The 21,116-nt window shown below is 36.0% G+C and overlaps 1 protein-coding gene and 2 long non-coding RNA genes across 9 annotated transcripts in view; 2 read left to right on the top strand and 1 right to left on the bottom strand.

Moving 5' to 3' along the window:
- The window catches only part of LOC100646666 (receptor-type tyrosine-protein phosphatase kappa), a 104,209-nt gene that overhangs the window by 21,317 nt on the left and 61,776 nt on the right, over window positions 1–21,116 (top strand). For all 6 annotated transcript variants that reach the window (XM_012312285.3, XM_048408604.1, XM_012312283.3 and 3 more), the window contains one exon: window positions 1,563–1,830. In XM_012312285.3, the coding sequence (XP_012167675.1) occupies window positions 1,566–1,830 (265 nt within the window). In that variant the 5' untranslated portion in view covers window positions 1,563–1,565. The remainder of the gene's footprint in view (window positions 1–1,562; window positions 1,831–21,116) is intronic.
- LOC125385633 lies at window positions 1,714–7,923 on the bottom strand. 2 transcript variants are annotated; one of them, XR_007225116.1, is made up of 3 exons: window positions 7,287–7,923; window positions 2,091–2,217; window positions 1,714–1,851 (listed from the first exon to the last, which is right to left on the bottom strand). It is a non-coding gene; the product is annotated as an uncharacterized LOC125385633 (long non-coding RNA). The 2 variants fall into 2 exon arrangements; XR_007225115.1 differs by having other exon boundaries at window positions 2,091–2,223; window positions 7,287–7,922.
- On the top strand, window positions 9,594–18,239 carry LOC125385634. The gene is made up of 3 exons (XR_007225117.1): window positions 9,594–11,135; window positions 15,547–17,536; window positions 17,651–18,239. It is a non-coding gene; the product is annotated as an uncharacterized LOC125385634 (long non-coding RNA).

The raw sequence follows: 21,116 nt of genomic DNA, 5'->3' as shown, positions 1-21,116 counted from the left end.
TTCAGTAACTGAATTATTCTTTCATTTATTAAAATTATGCAACGATGTTTTACGCAACGTTTTATATCGTTTTATAACTCTTGAAATAATCGAATTATTTTCTGTCCAGTGAAAGTAAGCGAGAAGTGTAATAATACTAGTACTGCAATAAATGAGGATAATAATATTAATGTTACAACGTATCATATATTACTACTTTAATTCTTTGCATTTAAAATTAAAAATCCGCGCAATGAAAAATACAAGGTTGTATTAAAATATACTCTTAAATTTACCACGATACTGTTAAATTTTATGCAATGTAATTGCCCAATTTTCATGCATTCTACATATAAATTTTAATATAAATGTAAGAAGAATGAAATATAAAGGGATATTATTCGAGAGGTAGCATAAAATTTATAACGTGAAAGAATATGCTTATTTTCTCATTTTACGCGATGGGAAATTTAGTCTAAGAACCTTTGCTAAGAAAATATGTACATAAAGACGATCAACTGTATTTTTTCTTAAATACGTCGCGTTGCGTCGCGTCGTCGATGGCATTGCTTCACGTTTGTTGTCATTCGCGCAATTGTTTTCATTATAGCATATGCTCAGCGTCCGTGCAACGCTGTTCACTGCGTAGCTACGACACAATTTATCAACCATTTCAACGCGGAGAAAATCAACTCCTACGATTGTCCAATATTAATTGAAAATTAAAATTCTATTCTTACTACCACCTTTTCATATTATTAATTCATTATATATTTTACTATAAATAGAAATAGTTTCATCCCCAACATAGGTACATTCAATAATAGAGTAACAGTAGAATACATAATTATAATTATAATTAAATAGAATTTACTCTGTTGTGACTTTAAATAGAAAAGATTTTTATTAAATTTCACGTTAAACATCTTTCAGAAACGTTACAAATCAATGCCAATTCTTTATTAAACGTATGTGTTGTGACTTTTATATATCTTACAGAGTTTCCAATTTTGCCAATATTAATCACGATACTCGTGTCTCATTACGATATTGATGAAATTTCGAAAAGTTTCGCACAATACGTTTACCGACAAAAGTCAATAGACATTATGAAATAGTTATCAATCGGTTATCAACGAATTATCAGCGATCTAATTAACGAGTCATTAACGATTCTATTTTACGACTTATACATTGTACGAGGGTCTCAGCGAATATTGTCTGTACATTAATTTATTTAATTATTTTTAAATATATTCGACGGTTTCAACAACGAGCAATCTCGTCATTAAATCTCACCGATCAACCATCCTTTATACATAAGTCCTCTACAAATTGGCAAAACTATATAACTATAAACTTAAAATTAAAAACTATATAACCGATCGAAATTGCTTGGAAATTATAGATAAAAGATATCGGTTCAATCGATTATTAACGTTTCTTAACTTTCGTCATTAAGTGTACGTAGGTATATGATACATTTGTAAAAATCGTCTACGATAAACGTTGAAATAATATCTGCCTAGTCACTGTACATCGATACAGTTTAGTAACAAGCACAATCGCATTTATTTTTACAGAAAATGTCGTCGCTGCGAACGCAGTCGACCGGCGGTGGCGTCCTCGGTTTAAGTAGCGTCGGTTCAGATCGTACCGGTGCCACCTCGACCGCTGCCGGTTCTCATTCACATTCGCACAGGAAGCACCATCATCATCACAGAAGCAGAAGCGCGCCCAGAGCGCCGGAAAAACCACCGAGGAAACGTCATCTTAATCCTGGCCACAGCCTCGCTTCTATTCCCAGCCAGATTAAACTGTCGATGCTGAACAGCGGCCTCATCTCCTTCGGTAAGTCCTTCTGTGATTCACCTACAGTTCGATAAAATTCGCTTGTATTAAATAAATCGAATCAATCGACGCTACAACGTTTCTGATTCTGCGCAATTATTTCTTACACGATGGATACAAAAGATATTTGTACATCTACACGTTTCTACATTTGTCATTGTATTTACGTACTAGCGAATTAGATGTTACAGTAAATTTCGTACGATTCAATACTATTTTTATACGGTTACAAGAATTTAATGTTACTTAGTATCTTTTACCTTTCCATAGTCCTCCCCTCCGGGTTAGGACGCACTTTTTAGTTACATTTCTCTTGACATTTATTTATCGTCTACTTTCCCAACCGTCAAGCTTAACGTGTGTCGTACTTAACATTAGACCCACAATCTGTAACTTAAATTTGACCTTAGAAAATACTTTTTATGTTCTTTATTCTCCATGCTTTTACTAGTTAGAATCTCGTAACGCCTACACTTTCATAGTATACAAATCCGAACAGAATGTGGCGTCTTATAGATGAAGTCATATATTTTTCGTCTCGAGGTATTTGAAGTTTCGCGATTGACGCGTGAACTGAATTCCGTCTAACGACGCAACCAAAGATGGTTTCAGATTATCGTAACGTAAATAGAAGTAACGTAAAATAAACGGGAAGAAAATATTTGTTATGTTCTCGATTTGGCCGTTTTTATAATCACCGGCACAAGTATGAAATTCTAACGATAAAAAATTTGGTATTATAGAAATGAAACCTAAAACTTAATAAGAGAACGCTTCATTGGAAGATAAGGACGTTTACAAATATCTTTTAGTAGCCGCTGTGTTTGAAATAAATAATATACAGAGTGCGAATGTTGATGCAAATTTATATTTCTGCGAATATAATTAATGAAATGGAACTGGGGTTGTCAACCGAGGAGGATGAGTTAATTCGTCGTTCGAATTGCTAGTATTTTTAATTTGAAGAATTTTTGCTCGGTAGTATAAAAATTTTTTCAGTGGATTTTAAAGAATCTTCCGTGGATTGTAAGAATTTCAGAGAATTTGTTCGATGTATATCGATGTGTTGTGGAAGCATTAGCCGGATCCAATGATGGATATAATTTATTTTTATACAAGTTCGCCACAGGATATGACCATGTTTAATTTCCTACTTCTCTTCGAGGAAGCTGACATCTCGTTATACAACGAGTTTGAAAGTTTACGATGCGTTTATGGGCCATGCTTGTCCGAGATGATGAAATAACTCAACTATGCTGCGCATAAGATCATTTTGCGATAATAAAAGCCGCTCCACGTGTATAAATACTTTATGTTCTTGTACTAACACTTGACGGATAATAAATGTTTGCTATCCGAACTTTATTAATTTCTACTTTCACTCGCGATTATGGTTTTCCCCCATAGTTACGTTAACTTATTGTTTCTCTATAAAATGTTACAAAGTTGATTAGATCATCGGTAGAAATTATTGCGTTTCGATACGAGTAAATTATCTTAATAATTTTTAACGATGACGGGGTAATTTTAGTGACAAATATTGGTCAAACCTATATTATTACGATTACGAATAGATGATTATAGGAAAGTAAAAAATAGGTGGGTCGCATAAATTAATGGACAATTACAATAGTTTCTTCGATTAAATAATAATCAACTGAATTATAAAGTATTTATGATGAAGCGTTGGCACGTTTATTCGAAAAGTATTAACGTAATTAAACGATTCGTTCGATTCGAGAAAGTGATCTTCGAAAATTCGTATCGACCGAAAGATTTCCCTAAGAAAACAAAATACGATGGACGTTTAGAGTTTGATATCAGCCGAAAGGATTAACAAGCTACGGATCGAAAGGATGTGACAAAAGAGGAGACACGACGAATTTCGTATTGTAGTCTTAACAAGTTCGATTTGTTATATGGGAATTTACCGTGGCGTGAAAGGAAACGGACAGCGAAGAGAGCGGGACTTTATAAAGTTCCGAAAGGATTTCTTTTTCTTCGTTACGAGTATTGGGCGCGAGGTAAAGAAGATCTGTAACTTGATTCGATCAAGCACGCCACTTCACCGGGGCTTTTCCAAGCGTTTTAGATGCTTTTAGCCCAGCTCTTCTAGCCTTCTCGTTTTTCACGTTTCATTTCATACAACGTTCCTGTCCACCACGTGAAAATGCAACGCGCACTAAATCCACGGTAAGGAAAACTGGATGCGAATTATCATCCTTCTCGAACGTCCCAATCTTGACGTTCCTCGATTTTTCATCTTACGCAATTTTATTAAATTCTATTCCATTTCAATTCTCATTCTGTTCGCTTACGTATGGAAGAACTTTTATTACGATCGTGTAAAATTTGTTATTTTCACGCGAAATTTAATAATTAATTCGTTACAATAAAAAGGAAATAAACATAGATGATAATCCTAATTGGCGATACGAGGAAAACGATGGATCAACGATCGAAAACCAGGATTACTTTGGAAATTACTTTGGAAAATTGTAAATCGTAGTCGATCTTTGAGATTTCTTCTTCCCGTGTCACGCTATTAACTGTCAATAAAGGCGGTGGCAATAAATATCCGTTTAGAAAAGCGATATCCTATTGCGAGTGGCGACGTACGACGTTCTCGAATCTCGAGCTCTTAAATTTATTTCTAAGCCTTCCACCGATACACCAGATAGCTCGCACTTGCAGGGATTTCCGCGTAACACCGCTACAAATAGCCAATGCCTTCGAATCCCACCGAGGATTTAATTTTTTATTCCGGATTACAGGCTGTTTCACAGGGAATGTTATTGCTTCTCTTTTCCGAAAATCAAAACTGGTATACGCGTCGTCTTTTTTCATTTTTTCGTCTTTCCTTTTCTTTTCGAGGGAATTCGTAGCTCTAATTAATGTAACAAACAAAATTGCGCCAGTTTTACGAACGAAGTTCTCCAAGCGAATTGTACGATCTCGTCGATCTTTTGTTATTCTTTTAGTTTTCTTTTCTTCGTATAGTTACATCGAAATAAACGAATAAATTCCGAAAAAATTGCTCGTAATAAAATTTTCTATAAGAGTAACGTTTATAGGAGAAGCTTGCACAGAAAGAAATAATATTTATTAAATATCATCGGTATTATAAAAATGTACATGTAAAATGTAGTATTTCAGTGTTTTAATTCGAAGGAAATGAACGTAGAGAAATATAATATTGGAATTAAATATTTTTATTCGAGTGAAACAGATATAAGGAAACATACGGGATATTTTTCTATAAAAATAGTCAGGATAAAAGATAATCTTGACTTTCAACGTGTCGTTTCCACAAACCTGGAATCCAAGAACTATAACTGAATTCGCGTCATCGCGTTGTTATTAGTTCGTTATTTTCGACCAAATTCTACAAATTTCTTCGTCGAATCTTTACGAATTCGTCGCGTTGTATATATGAAAAATCGTAACAATTCCGAGTTAACAAGACCACCAGAATGTCCAACAACGCGAGAGAATAATAGAAAAAGAGTGGGTGGTTGGGTTGTTCGAAACGGAATTCGGAGATTAGCGAATCGAAAGAGTTAAGCCGAGGCATAAGTCCTGTGTTTTATCACGTTTGTTTTGGTCTGCGTTGGAAAAGCGAATTCCGAATACTTCCTGTCGCAAACAGCCATCGTAAATTGCCTTCCAATCCTTTGATTTAATCGGCTGGATCAATAAAGCGTACAAATCGTACACTGAGTGAGTCGTCGCAAGGATCTCCCTATACAATCTCCTTGTACCGTGACAGAAGATTACGTACGTGGTGGTAGAAATCGAAGATGAATAAGATATCATTGCAGGTTAACGTTGATATTCGTAGTTGATGTTACTGTGAAGTAGGAATATCGAATGATGTTAGCAGCGTGCGCTATAGATATATCATAGTTAAGTGTAAGTTTGTCCGAAAAGTTTCTTTCGTTTCATAAGAGATGAACAACAATTTCTGTTTTATATTACTTTATTGAATTAGGTGTCATCCATTTCGTTCTATCTCTATTATTATGTTCGTGCATAATTCGATAAACTAATATAAAACAAAAAACATTGTGCGTCTATTATTTCCTTATAAAACGAAAGGAACATTTCGGACAACCTAATACTCGACTACATAGGAAAAGTTCGAGTAAAAAGTTTATCGTAAATTTCTGATAAATTATAAGCGATTATTTATATTCTTATTTCCAACCTATTTGAAAATTTTCTATTCAATTCACATAACGACGTATCAAAGATGAATAGATTTATAACATTATAATAAATTTCTTACTCTTTTCACATAGTTCTTTCCTACTCTTTTTATATAATAAATGTATTATGAATTCGTTATGACGTTTACAATTACTTGTAATATTTATATTTTATTCCGCTACATTGAAAAATCGGCAGTTGTTGTTGCGAATACGAGGAACTAATTTTACGTTATTAACAAAGTTAATGAAAAATCGAATATACATATGTAGGTGCGAAATTGGACAGATTTCGAAAACAATCGCAAGCTTGTCGCTATAACTTTAATAAATCTAACAAAATATTTACTACCCTCTTACTCGATTAGTCCTCCTCATAGATTTCCTAATTCGTGTTAAATTTCACATTTTTCTGATAATAAGCATTCTTCGAATAGAAGATTCTTGTATGCGGACGCGAAACACCGATTATTGCGTTCTGCCGAGATACAACTATATTAGGTTTCTGACACGCCTGTTTCTCCTACCGGAGTGCTTTATAACGTCGTATTTCATTTCGAGACGCATACGTACCGTTCAGTATGCATTACGTAGTTACCTGATTCTGGTGGCAGGCGGCTGCTGGATACAAACATATTTAGCATTGTAACTTCCTAACGAAAAGTTGAATTTGAATTTCTACGGCTGCGTGAAATCTGTGATCGCTTTGCATACGCAGAGTCTGCCTCAGCAACTCTGTCGTTGGGTGCTTTCCACGAACACGTTCCCGATACCAGATCACCGTGTCTTTTTTTAAAAATTCGTCATATGCAGTCTGCGGATTTATTCGTGTATTTATGGAAAATCTGCAGATTCGCGAATACTCGGAGTGCGCATAACACGAAGATCACGGAAGATATCGTTTTTACCGAGTCCGTTAAACGCAAAGATGGAAAATTTCACATAGGTTAAAAATGATCTTAGAAAACAAACTTATCTTCATCGATGCTTGAAAGTTACGGAATCGGATGCATAAATTAATCGTCAAATATCATCCTAGACTCTTCAGTTCGACAGGCGCGTACTTTTCACGCCACGAAGCTGACGTTCGTGTTCTAAAATTAAAGGATCGCTTTTTTTCCTCTTTCCGCTTCTTCGAAATTTACCGCGTGTCCGTATTTGCGAACGTGGCTCGCTCGTGATTTCACCTTCTTTCTTGCCGTGTTCTTTTTAACAGAAAATGATTTATCCGAGGAAAACTGTACTTACACACTGTGTTGCGACCCCATTCGACGACCTAATTGACGGCTTCTCTTGCATGTGATACTCGTTCTACTTTGCATTTCACTGCTTCCTGTTCTGTGTTCCTTCTCTCTTCTTCTTCTTCGATATTCGCTCGTTCATCGCAAAAAGCGAAATACCTCCTCGTGCAAACTTCAATTTCTCGCAAGTTTTCTACCTTTAGCCTTGATCACAGAGCCAGAACGAGGTTTATTATTTGAAACATTGTACGAATCGCTGCGTCAAACGCTTTAAACGGATATTTCTGCCGCTAAATGTTACAACGAGGAGTCATACTTTGGATATTTTGAATATCTTTGCGTATTATACGTATTCCGTGTATTTTTGCATCTCTGAATTTCCATGAAAGTAAAGCGAATTTCTATAGAGAGAAAAAGCAACTTCTTCTTGATGAAAAAAAGATTTGCAGTGATGTGGAGTTTCTTTGAAAATTTCGCCACGACTGGCCTGCTTTTAGATCGCGCTTCCACGTAAGCTCAACGTGATTCAGATTCAATTACAACGTCATGGCACAGAATGCAAATTGTAAACTTCATTGCTGTCAGAATGGCGTACGCCAACAGTCACGAAATATGTGCAGGAAAAGTTGCAAAGTTTTCTCGTGATACAATTGGTTTTGAAAGTGGATTCGCGATACAAAAATCTTAGATCACGCATCAATTGAAAATATGTAATATCGATCGATTAAAAATAATTAATATTTTAATCCAAGAATTAACGATAGTTTCTAAAAATTGAAATTATAATAATTTAACGTTTTGTGCGATCTTTTTTCACTCTTTACCGTCGAATAATTTCTAGACAAAATCATTTCGTATTTTGTATCGTTCTATTTTAAATATTTCGCAAATCTGATTTTCATTTTTCATCTCTCTTTTGCTTTTTGATTCTTTCATAAAACTGAATGTAAATAATAATAAATATAAATTAATAATAACGATGTACAAGTGAAAAATATTAATCAGTAAGCCAATGGAAATACCGTATTTCAAATAAAATCGAACGAACTACTGATGGATTACTGGGCTCGTTCTTCTCATGCAAAACTCTCATTAACGTCTAAATTTTCGTCCGCGTCTCGTGAAAATTAACTTAATGGAATATTACCGTACTTTCCGATCCTCTATAAATATTCGTCACGTCACGTAAAAACGGCATATCGTGAATTCAATCCATGGTATTTTCGTTTCTTCGAAAAAGAAAGTTTTGTTATCGAAAAAAAAATTATAATTCACGTAATACGTATCTAACACATATACTTTCATTAAAAATTAAAATTCTACAGAAAGAAAATATTTGTTGAAATGAGCCATCATTTTTCTTTACTTTCTTCCTTGGCGGGCAAAGTATTTTATTTTATTATTATTTACAAACTACTGTACCTTTTTTTCGGGAAATAAATTTAATTTAATTAGAAAGAATAAAAATCTTCCTCATCAAACACGTATATCACTTTTATCGTTAAACATCGATTTTCCACGATTTTTGCCAGTGTCTTGTTTCTAAAATGTTCGCACAATAAAATAATTCAATTGTTTGTCTGTATGAACAACTTAAGAAAGAAATCTCATAGAATATGCAAAATATTGATCGTTATTGCGCAAGGAACACGATTACAATCGTTCTATTGCAATTGTTGGAGTAATTTGTTTTTTTTCGTCGACCATTGAGATATGTAAATTCTTTCAAATGGATCGCAGTTTGATCCTATCATTCGTCCAAGGTTTATTTTGAATAGCAACGAACGATGGATGTGTCTGGTCGGTATCCGGGTTAATCCACTTGGGCTTCAATTTCTATTCTTAAAGTTACCTGTTCCTCTCCCTCCTACGCTCTCCACCTTCTTGCCTTTAAAATCATTGTTGAATCATTTCTTTGTATCCTGTTTGTATTAAAAGAAAGGAAATATTTTTATCAGTATCGCAGGAAATATTACGATATAATAGATATTTGTTAATCTATAGCATAGCTAATTCCGTTATACTTTGGTACCAGTAGAACAGGCACGACATAGCAAGCAATAACAGAGCGAAGAGAATTATTTGGATTTCGTTTCTCTACTTATTAAATTTAAAATTACACTTTCAAAAAGTGTAAAAGAATTCCATTCTTCCAACAATTTCCCTTATTTCGATAAAGAATTATATATGAAATTTAAATAATATTTCGATTTCGCTAGCGTTTGATAGAGATGCTAATGTGGGTGCGTAATTTATTTAACATTGTTGCGCAGGAGAAAAATTTTGATAGATTTCACGGTCGGATAAATGATGCATTCTGTGCATGATCGAAGCGTTTATGCACCGGAAATGGATGAGCAAGGTAATAGTTTGGGTTTCGTACATACATGTATATGCGTGTAGCTATGTGGACATTCTAAAATTCGTGGATTCATCAGGATCAATACTTTGTTAGCTTTTAATTCGTTCCTTTTTTCATTATTCATTCGTTCGTCCACTTGCACACCCGCGTGTCTACCTTGGTTGCCTCAAATTTAGAGCAGATATTTCCATTTTACACCTCGTTCTATTTATTTTGGAAATTCTGTTGCCTGTTCTTAATTTTAACGAGAATTATGACCATGTATTTTGGTTATCAGGTTTCTCCTTCGTTCTTCTTTCCAACACGGACTAGTTTTCCTACTTATTATTCTAGACTTTTAAAAATTATCAGTTCTAGAATAAGACAATTCTTGGATCGAGATTGTTTCTCCGCTTTGTATTATAATTTCATAGCACTCGAAGCTTTAGAAGTGAAATACCGGAGCATTCAAGTAGCCAATTGCTCGCAAGTACCGTAGTATTTATAACGTGCACTCGCAGTATGTGCAAGTACTTAAAAATTTTAGTTAAAAAGTTCCCGGTTACAGAGTACTCGAACGTTTCGATACTTAGATACTTCGGTGAATGACTTCTAAGTATCGAATTTTACAAGTACCCCAGCCTTGTTTAATCACTCGGGTATCAAAGTCTAAAAATATCTAAACGTTAAATACAGTTTGAATATACAGTGGCTACAAAAAGTATTTGCACACCATCGTCTATATCATTTACATGCCGGGATTTACCTAAATCTTAATTACCTAATTACCTAAATTAATAGTAATTTCGTCGTACGACTACAATAATTTGATATTATGAAAATGAAACGCAGAAGCCGATAAAAACGCGCCTCAATGGAAAATAAGGACATGTGCAAATGCTTCTTGTAGCCACTGTATAATCTTATAATCTTTTTTTTTCCATATCGACGCGTAACTCATTCGACGCTAAAAGGTTAACGTAGCGTGCATAAAGCTCAGCGAGCCATTTGCCTTAATCAGCAACGTAGTTAATAAATGAAACATACTTTTACCAGAGGCACTTTCGCGTGATCTTTACGATACACCGTTGCACCGACAGTTTTCTTCCGTTTCACAATTTTAATCAGAATAATGGGATTATACGAGGCAGAAACTAAGCGAAATATTAATTCGGAGATGCTTCCTGTATACTTGAAATTCATCAGCGGCCAGGCAAACGAATGGCTCTCACCGATTGTAAATTCTATCCCCGTAACCTTGTTTCAAACCTCCTCGTTTTCATGTCGGTAACGCAGACAGCGACACAGGCAACAAGGAAAAAAGCGTTGCGAGTTTACTTTCACGCGTATATAAGAAACACGCTCGACATATTCTAACTGCGTTTCCTGCCTCTTACTATTTTCAATTCAACGAGATACACCGAGCCATACCACACAGGGTGTCTCATGGTTTGATAGCCAAACTTCGTCAGTACGTTATTACGACTATAACGAAGCGAAAAACGTTATATAAATGTAAGTCATTTGGAGGTTTATTTCCTTCGCGTCGCCCTTAACCTCTCCACCTACGCTATAACCTTCTTTGTCCTAACCTCTACCACAGATCACTCGTTAATCCTGCTTGGTTTTTCGCTCCGGTTATTTCACTTTTATTTCGCTCTTTTAATTCTTTCCTTCTTATCCTTTCTACCTTTTTCTATCTCTTAATTTTTCTATAATCTCTATGTTTTTACTTGGATTTCGTACGTGGCGTTTCTCGCGTCTTAATCAGAAGTGTTATTTGAAACTTTATTAAAAAGTTATAGTAAAGATAGGAAATACAAGAGCGAAAGCTTCGCTGAAACGTTATCATAAAAATACAAAGAGCGAGGAAAATAAATCTTGATTTCCAATATTGTTTCTAAATCATTCACGCTATCGGAATTTTGTGCGTGCGTAACGTCAAAAGAGAAAGGTATACTGAGCTTCCGAACGTATTTGAAGTTATCATAGGAAATTTGTAACGCATCGTATGTAGTCATAAAAGGTTTCCACAAGTATTGAGATACTTTTGCGTGTCGTCTTATTACGAGGTGAAATTTCGAAATGCACGAGAATCACGGTAAGTGAGAGAAGTGACTGGATATTACTATAAATTGATGAAATATCATTTATAATACGTGGAAGTAGTCGATCGATATTTAAAACGTTGTCGTGTTTTTGAAAGACGGATTTTGGACCGGCCGCGCTATACCGTTGATTTATGAATAAACAAATACGCGGATAGATGTGGAGGCATCGCGTTGCACGTAAAAATATCAAGGGAAAATAACTGGCTGCGTTATGCGATTTTACGGTGGGACGTATATTAATTTTCTTTTGTGTGTATTAATTTCCGATATTTTGAAATAAATTTTTGATAAAAGCTTCACTAACGATAACGAAATAACGTGGTTAGAATCGATAATAAATAATAAAAAAAGTTTCTTTCGACGTATCCAAATCTTGGTTTACAATGCATAACGTCTTTGTCACGTCTCGAAACACCTAAAAAGTTTAGCAATTGCTGCGGGCAATTGTTCAACAAACTCGTATATACTACGCGTTGTCGTTGTGCACGGTGAACGCTGCTGTGCCGTACGTTTCAAAATTATGGCCGAAAATAAAATAGTTGACCCAGTGCCCGAGCTCCCTATTCTCTTCCCTTCGATAATTTCATGTCACTGGCACGAACACGCGACTACCTCCACCGAAACACGCGTCGCATCGTCGACTTTTCCGCCGCGTAGAGACGACGCGACGATGCACACGAGGCCAACGACAATCACGACGAAAGAGACGAAAGAAATGCATGTCGAGGTGCATCCTCGTGGGGCCATCTGCGATCGTGAATTATTTTTACACGCTACTGCTTCTTGATATTTCGCGTGTGTGCGCGCGCGTGCCGTTACTTGTCTCAGGGGACGTTCTTACTTAGAACCGCGCCACGGCATCGGTGGTTGATTTCTTCTTCGTTGATCTTGACACGAATACGTACCGTAACTCGGTGCCATCGAGCCGTTGTCCCTTAACTGGCTTGTTCAGCTTCGTGTCGCGATCAAAATAAAGCGGCGGACAAGTACCGGGATCTTGACTCGTCTTAACGTGCCGGTAAACCGGCCGTGAAATGCCTGAGCGATCGTTTCTATTTTATTTTATTTATTTAAAGTCGCATTCGTTTCCCAGCAGAACGAACGAATGAATTTGTCATCGTATCTCAAGTACACGTAATCATACGGTCGTTCGATCACAGCGGTAATTTATCCAACTTGTTTAATATCCCACTTTTCACGAATACTGGAGGAGAAACGGTAAATAACTCGCCGTAACTTCTCGCCGTAAATTCCGATAATCCAACTTGCATACAACATTTTTTTGCCAACGGTGTTTGCTGCAGACTTACCTCTTGAACCTGCAGAATGAACTTTTTCGCTTTTCCACGCATTTCTCATTTACGATGGCAAAGATTATATCTCTCTTTGATTTCGTCTCAAAGGTTTCTCTTGATATTTCACAGAATGTAGGAAAACTCGACGATCTTAATAAATTCGATGTTCTTTTTCTCGTTTGTTGCTTCCCTACAACCGAAAGAAGTCGCAAGAAAATTCAATTACTCTTTTAATCGTGTAATAAAGAGAAACAGAGGGAGAAGAGAGAGAGAGAGAGAGAGAGAGAAAACGTGTGCTTTTGTGAAAGTTCTCTGTGTTTACACGTAGAAACTACCGATTCCAGAGCAAACATTATCCCAGAAACGATATCGGTGCAACAATGTCGGGCGTTTTCCATGTAACACGAGAAAGGAAACGCGAGTATTCAACCTCCACCTCGTGGAAGTTGAAAAATTCTGTTTTCGCGTTCTGGTAGCCGGTGCAAAACCCGGGGATCAGTCGCTAAACAAAAGGTTCACGATGAAAACTTTACTGCATCGCAGGAAATTGCTTCTGTAAACTGGAATGCTCTTCGTTGATTGTATCAATTGAAAGTCACCAAATACGAGAAGCTTACTTTGTCGTTGTTATTATTTCTAGCGCTCGCTCGTGCAATAATTTTTCAATTTGCAATATTGCTGAATCGATTTTACGTTAAATATGTATCCACAGACTACGATAGAATAATGGGACGAGTCGTAATGTAATAAAATTCACACGTAGAATTTTATCTATTTTGTTATCAAACTTCTTTTATATATCTCTTTATTTTCTTTTTTACGAATGTTGGAATCTTTGAAAAGCTCAAATAACTTTGACAAGATAAATATCGATACCGATGCTCATTCCATATTTTACCAACATAACTTCGTTATAGAATTTCTTGGAGAATCTTCGATCTGGAACGCTAATGCCTCAGAAACCTTGTAACTAATTTCTTTGATCTCCTCGAAACTCCTAGATTAAGGAACCACAGTTCGTGTCACGTTCTCGTTCCATCGAACATGGAATCAGATTTCCCTTCTGAAACCTTTTTTCTTCTTTATTACAGCGATTATATCGCAATTGATTTATGGATTATTATATTGTATGGAGAATAATTGAATAACGCAATATCTATATAGAAACTATTTATCTAATTTTTTAAATCTAATTTTTATCCATTTATTCAGATAAGTTTAGGTTCGATAAGAAATATTCTTCAAAACTTTATTCATATTCGTTTATGATATACAAATAATTTAAAAGAGAATAATTAAATTTATAAAATTAATGAAAATTAAATTTAGTAAATAATACAAGCAGCGATTAATTTGGCGTGGCAGCAATAGCGGTTAAATCAAGTTTGTAAATTAATTAAATAATATAATTTTAAGTGACATTATGATTTAAAGGTAATAATTAATTATACAAATAAAGGATCGTATAAATTTATTTTATTATAGTTTTAGTTTTCTTTCATCGAATTTTCCTTCTGTTTACACACGTCGGACTATGTAATTTTTCTTGCATATGATTTCCATCGACTTGTTCACCTTACTGGTCGAATTCATTTTTCCTTGTTATTCTTTACCGCCACATGCAGCAATTCTACATACACGAATTTCACGTTCTTTTCATCAAATATTCCTGTCGACGCTCCTTAAGTTTTAAATTTTCTCAACATTTTATCCATCACTCTTTCGTTCAGAGCTGCCTTGCAAGCTTTGCTTCTTGTATGTCATCCAAGATTCTATCTTTTTAATAAAGCAGTACACTGGTTTTAGATACACCACTACCTCAAATACGTACACTGAATCATTAAAAAAAAGAAACTTGAGCATACTCTCGTTATGATATTGCATTATCGTTGATATAAATTCAGAATTAAAAGGAATCAAGGTTCTTGAATTTCCTTGAATTTCCTTGAATCTTGAATTTCTCGTCACATTTTCTGAATTTTATTTTATTTTGTTATCATAGCTCTGTTATATTATATTTATATTGTATTGCACTGATGTACTGACAGCAAATAATTTATTCGTAACAAATTGATTCTGGTTAGTTGGTAATTTTCTTACCAAAGTGAGAGTTAACTAAATCGTAAGCTTTCTTAGTAAGAGCAAAATATTTGCAATTTCGTAGAGAATTTAACGTTCGGTATTGGTCGACCCTTCATTACCAGAATTGCAATTCCTTAGAAGAAAAGAAATTGCGATTGGGAGGCTTAGGAGGCGTTAAAATGAAATTGAACGCACAATAAGTAAAATGTATGGAATTCATATTTATATATAGAATTTTATCATGAATTTTCAAGTACTTATAAACACTACTCTAGTGATATATTTTAATATTTGGAACAATATAAATTTGTCGATTTTCTCACTTCGTCGAATACGTTAGTTTCTTATTTTTATATAAAAACTGTCACGAAAAATATGTGAAATTTAGACTTTCTGTATTCATTGCATATTTAACGACTGTCGTTTCACAATTATCAGAGAGTCGTCAACGAGTCATCAACATTCGGTTGGACGCGTTCAATACGATGGTGCATCGCCCTTCAAGGACCAGGTGTGCGATGTCAACGTCAACAACAGAAAATTTGCGGTCCGTTATTCCGCGGGTTAACGATGGACACAAATACCTCACAGATAATTTGCAACATGGATCGATTATTGTAGATCTGCTAGTAGATTGTAACTATATTTTGAAAAAGATTTAGCGCATAATTCAGACATTATTGTAGTTAGCTTTTTCAAAGATCAAGCAACACATTAACATACAGTATTTGAATATCATAAAATAAAATAAAAATCGAATTGAATCGAATTTGTAACTGGATCGAGGTTGACGCCATCGCAATCGAGGAAGAAGTCGCGAGTGGTTGCGAATGGAAAATATCGGAAAGATATTGTGTATAACGTACACGTGGTCCGCGTTCTTTACACGTCCGGAGGTGAAGGAATTTCAAGTGGCGGTGCGCGATGGCTCGCGGCTGGTTAAATGCAAACTTGTCCTGGTGCCAAGTAAAGCCAATTACTGCATAATACCGCCAGCTCCGTTAGTAGCTTTTGCTGGAACGCGACAGGGAACAGACAAAGCCAGAGACCTTGCCACGATTAAGAAGCGCAGGCAAAGTGGCACGCAACCACGATTTTCATAGAAAATACACGGCAGGTCGAGATTCAGATTTATCGAAATTTTGCTTGCGAAAGATGCAGCTATTTTATGGCATCGAATAAACGTTGTGGATTTTCTAATAGGAAAAGTGAAGTTTTTGGGGTTTAAAGGATTAAGATCGTAGTTTGAAATTGTTACAAATAATTATTGGTCTTTAATTTCCGATGAATGCACAGTTTCAGCGATACATCGCGTTTGTTCGTTCATAAAGATCGATTTCCATGCAACGATCAGCGCTGACAGAGTTTGTAAAAAGAAATTTCATTTGTCACTGTCTTAATATATCATTCAGAAATGTTCGACTTCACCGACTGAATTATTTATTGAAACAGGCACTCGCGAGTTCTCCGTAACAATCAACGTAATCAACATAACGATCTTCTTGCAAAACCTCGCGCTTTTTCTAATTCGTTAAATATGTAATATCGTTCGTTGAATATGTATCTATGTACGCGTATTTCCAATTATAGCGGACGTTTAAATTTCAGAATATAAAATACTTTCAAAAAAACGTCCGACTGTAGATCTCCACGTAAAGCAATTTCTACTCAATTTTTGAGCAGGAAAGTTGCAAAAATCGACTAACAAAGCAACTACATTTGTACATAAAAAAAGAGGAAAGAAATACAAGATCGTTTCAATCGTCTAATGGCAGAAACTCGATATTTTCTAACTTTATCAATCTGTATATACAGGGTGTCCCGTTCAAGACCGTCTAAACGTCTGATTCACTTTTAACAAAGCGAGAGACGCGTCAAACATCGTTTGAAAGGTTTTAAAAGCTTCCCTGAAGATTTTTTTTTCATGAATTTTTTTACGTCACCGATATTTTTTTGCCAGACAGCATATACTTTTTTCATTGCATCGTATGGTACGCGTTAAGATGCATCGAGATGCGCCTGTCGTACGACATCGAGACGACTCTGAACATGAAAAAGATAATAAAGTTCTGAGACGATGTTGGCACGGTAGCGAACTTTTTACTGCGATGTCCATTAGCGGCGATGCACTGTTCAAAGCGAGAAATTACGGCTTGCGATGCTCTTTCTACCTCCTCTAACGCGATAGCTTTACAAGTCCCAGTTATCCGATTCTTCGTATATTCCGGACTGTCAGATTACCGTTGATAAACGTTTTCTTTCAACTTTCCGCAAGATAAAAATCTAACGCTGTTAATTCCGAACAATGTGCTGCTCGCGATACATGATCGTTGCGTCGGATCCAACGATTAGGGAATTTTCCATTTGACACTTGCGTAGCAACTTGGGAACAACGAGCTGAGCAGTCATCACGTTGGTACACTCGATGGTACGTCCACTAAGGATTCAACGTCTCTCGTATCGTTAACGATAAAGCGGATATTTAGGTGATCGGTTTTAAGTAGGACACTCTGTGTATGATCTACTTTTTGACATCCTGCAGGTGTTAAACTCCGCGCAAAGCACCCAATCCTCGATCAGGGAAGTTACACGAGTCGTCGTGATACGCACGGCCAGCCATGGAACTATTAACCCATTTTTTATTCGGCGCGCGAAAACTAGGGACACGTTGGTACACGAGGTGACTGGGAATGGCGCTCAGCCTTGGGAGAAGGATGGAAAAAAGATGGGAAGAGGATGGAAAAAGTGTCGGCGAATGACAAACAATATTTTTTGCCTGGCTCTACGAGGGGACCACTGAACGAGATTGAATGACATCTAACTCCCGCACCGCGTTTGTTCTTCCTTTTATTTCGCGCCGTTGCACTCTCCACACCCTCGCCAACTTTGCTTTTACCCCTTTTTGTTCCCTGCTACTCTTTCGTTCGTGTTTCTCTCGCCTATACCCTGTGTTTGTTCTTCCAACTGTTCTTGTCGCCTGTTCCTCGTTTTTTTCTTCTTTTTCATCGTTCTTCCTTCCTCTGGCCGACAAAAGTTACGACCGCCAACGAGAAAATCGGAATTGCGAAGGCTCGCAATCGTGGAATGGACACGGAATACCGCACGATAAATATTAAAGTAAGAAGAATGAAAATTATTATTAATTAAGAATGAAAATTATTAAAAATGCACGCGTATCCAAAGATTTAGAAAATTGTTTAAAATTCTATTGAAAATTTGTAACCCTTAATTATCGTCTGTTGCAGGAAATTTCTATTGAACTTCTATCTCTGAATATCCGTTTACGTATATTCCATACATTTGTGTCATATTCGTGTGTGTTCATGCATATTTTCTATACATTTTATACATTTCGAATTCCAGTAAATACACGGACAGGCGAATGCAATAATAGAACATGGATCAACGGAATCGAAGCGATTTCTTCGTAATTCGTAACGAAGAAACGATCGTGGAAATTCGTATTGTAGCGCGGAAACAGTATTTGAATTCGTGGCATTCGTGTAGCATTTCCGTAATATCTGGTTCGATGTTATCGATAACGGCGCATTTTGCGATTAAATACCGTTTCGTCGGTCGAATTGAATCCTGGAGAAGCGGTCGACAACTCGGAAACGCGAGGATTAATCGATCTATCGTTTGCGTAATGCAACAGGCCGATCTGGCGACCGAGCATGAACCTTAACAATGTTGTTTCCGGCGCTTTCCATTCATCGAGGCCTCGTTATGATCCGAGCAAACCGATCGTTAATTTCCGCTTCCTATCGCGTAGTTTTTATCGTTTTTAATCAAAATCATTTAATTAAACTATATGTTGTTAAACGTCAAGAATCTCTAGTATTACATTTCTGTCGCAAATAATATGATCTGATTTGATTAAATGCCATTCAGTTTTTTATTCGTCTCTAATTTCACCAGCAAAGAAGTTTTTGGTTAAGCAATTACCCAACTATTAGATATCAAAACCAGGGATCGAGGGATTAAAACTAAACGAGCTTTCGGTTACCCTTCTACCACGTTTATTCTTATCCCAGGAATAAAATAGTATTATTATCATACCCTTCTAACACTACTCCTGTTCAATGAACATCTCATCGCGAACGAGGATTATCGCGAATAGCTCTCGAGCGGAAAATCGACTGAAACTTGCGATTTTCTAGAAATTTTGTGTAAGAAAGAACGCACAATTCTTGTATTTATTATTTTTCTATACGTTCGCCAATTTTCAGGATAATTGGTAAAATAAATTTGTCATCCCTCGTACCGAGGATCGTCTTTGTCTTTACCCCGTAGAGTTTCTGCTATTAAATTTATTTACCTTGGAATTTCTAATTTCTCATTGCCGATAAAGCTGAATCGTATTTTATCTTTATATTATCGTCGAACAAAACCAATTTAACCAATTTTACGATTCGTTTTCGTTAGTCTTCTGCTTCGCTATTATAGAAGCTTTTGGTAAAACGATTATCAGATTAAAAATCATAAACCGTGGACTAAAATTAAGCGATTTTTCAACCATTTTTTAGCCGCGTCTAGCCTTCTAGAAGCGAAAGAGAAAATTATTCAGCCACCAAAAGATATTTGTCGCCGTTGATGAATATCTCATCGCGAACAGTTAATCAGAGAAAGTTAGAATCAGATCGGACCGATGTCCGTGTTAATTGGTCGGTCGGTTGCTAAACTTGATTAGAATCGTGATTAGAAAAGCAAGGAAGTTGTTGATTGAAGTAGCAATCGGCGCATTTCCACAGGAAAATTACTCGATTTTCGGGGGTTCACCGAATTTAATTCGATCTCGCAATCAGAGGTTGTATTATTGCCCGGGTCGTAACGAATATCGAATTAATTCGATCCTCTCATCACGTGCATGTGTGTAAACAGATGCGCATGGTTTATACACACGAGGAAATTTCACTAATTAACAACAGATAGGTAAACGCGCACCTATCAACGGGGATATCCGTGGACCGGATTGTTTTATCAAGGTTCGTCGTGTTTATCTTGATAATAATACTAATAATAACCGGGACATAATGAACTTTTCAATTATTCACGACAGTGTCAGAATTTACGTACTATACCGTTATACCGTAATGGATGCAAGAAGAAATCGTAATATCAAGAACGCTGTAGTAAATGCTATCTTCGTATTCTGATGAAACATTCCGATTTATTTTTTCTCTGAAATTGAAAGTTCTGTAAAAATCATTAAGTCCTCTCTGTCTATGTGTATGAACGTGCTAAATTAAACGTAATTTCAGTTTAACCGAATTCCAAACGAAGAAGGAAACCGCGGAACGCTGCGAAAAATTTTAATTATTCTTCTAACGAAGCTTCGAATCTACTCGTGAAATTTAATTAAAATTAATCCAAGAAAATAGCTAGCCGATACTATACGATATTTTAACCGTATTTCCACGGAAGCTTTCTACTATGCGCCTTTTATATTTAACTTAAATTAAACCACAAAAGAATATCTCCATGCAAAATCTTAATTGCCTTTCGTTGAAGCTTCGTGTTTATTCTTTCGATCGAGATTAAATTAAAATCCGAAAAGAAAATCATCCAATGTCATGTAGAATTTGTATCGTTTTATTAGCGAGTTTCTAAATAGAAATAGAAAGAGCAGAATTTAATATCATGGATAGCTTTTATTATTATCTTTAAGGTAATCCTTCGTGCCCCTAATTTCTAAAGGTATCGGTATTCGATCGAAACGTTTCGCGTTAACGATGAAATCTACGTTATTCCTATTTCTCGATGTCGAATTTAATCCAAACGATATTTGTCCCGACGCTGGTCTCAATCACACAGTCATAAGCTTTATTGCTAGGAGGGGGCGATATAACGAATATTAAATCGCGCGAATGAATACGCATTCAATTTGGTAATGTTCTCGTTTGTGGTATTATACGATGCTCACTGCGTGTTGCAATATGATTGCATACACGAAACTGGTTACGAGGAAGTGGATGTACGTGGACACGCGTGTTACATCTCCCATAAAG

This window comes from Bombus terrestris, chromosome 9 (genome assembly GCF_910591885.1).
Source record: "Bombus terrestris chromosome 9, iyBomTerr1.2, whole genome shotgun sequence".
NCBI classification, from domain to species: domain Eukaryota; kingdom Metazoa; phylum Arthropoda; class Insecta; order Hymenoptera; family Apidae; genus Bombus; species Bombus terrestris.
The sequence above is the reverse complement of the archived record's forward strand: the minus strand, read 5'-3'. Positions and strand labels throughout refer to the sequence as shown.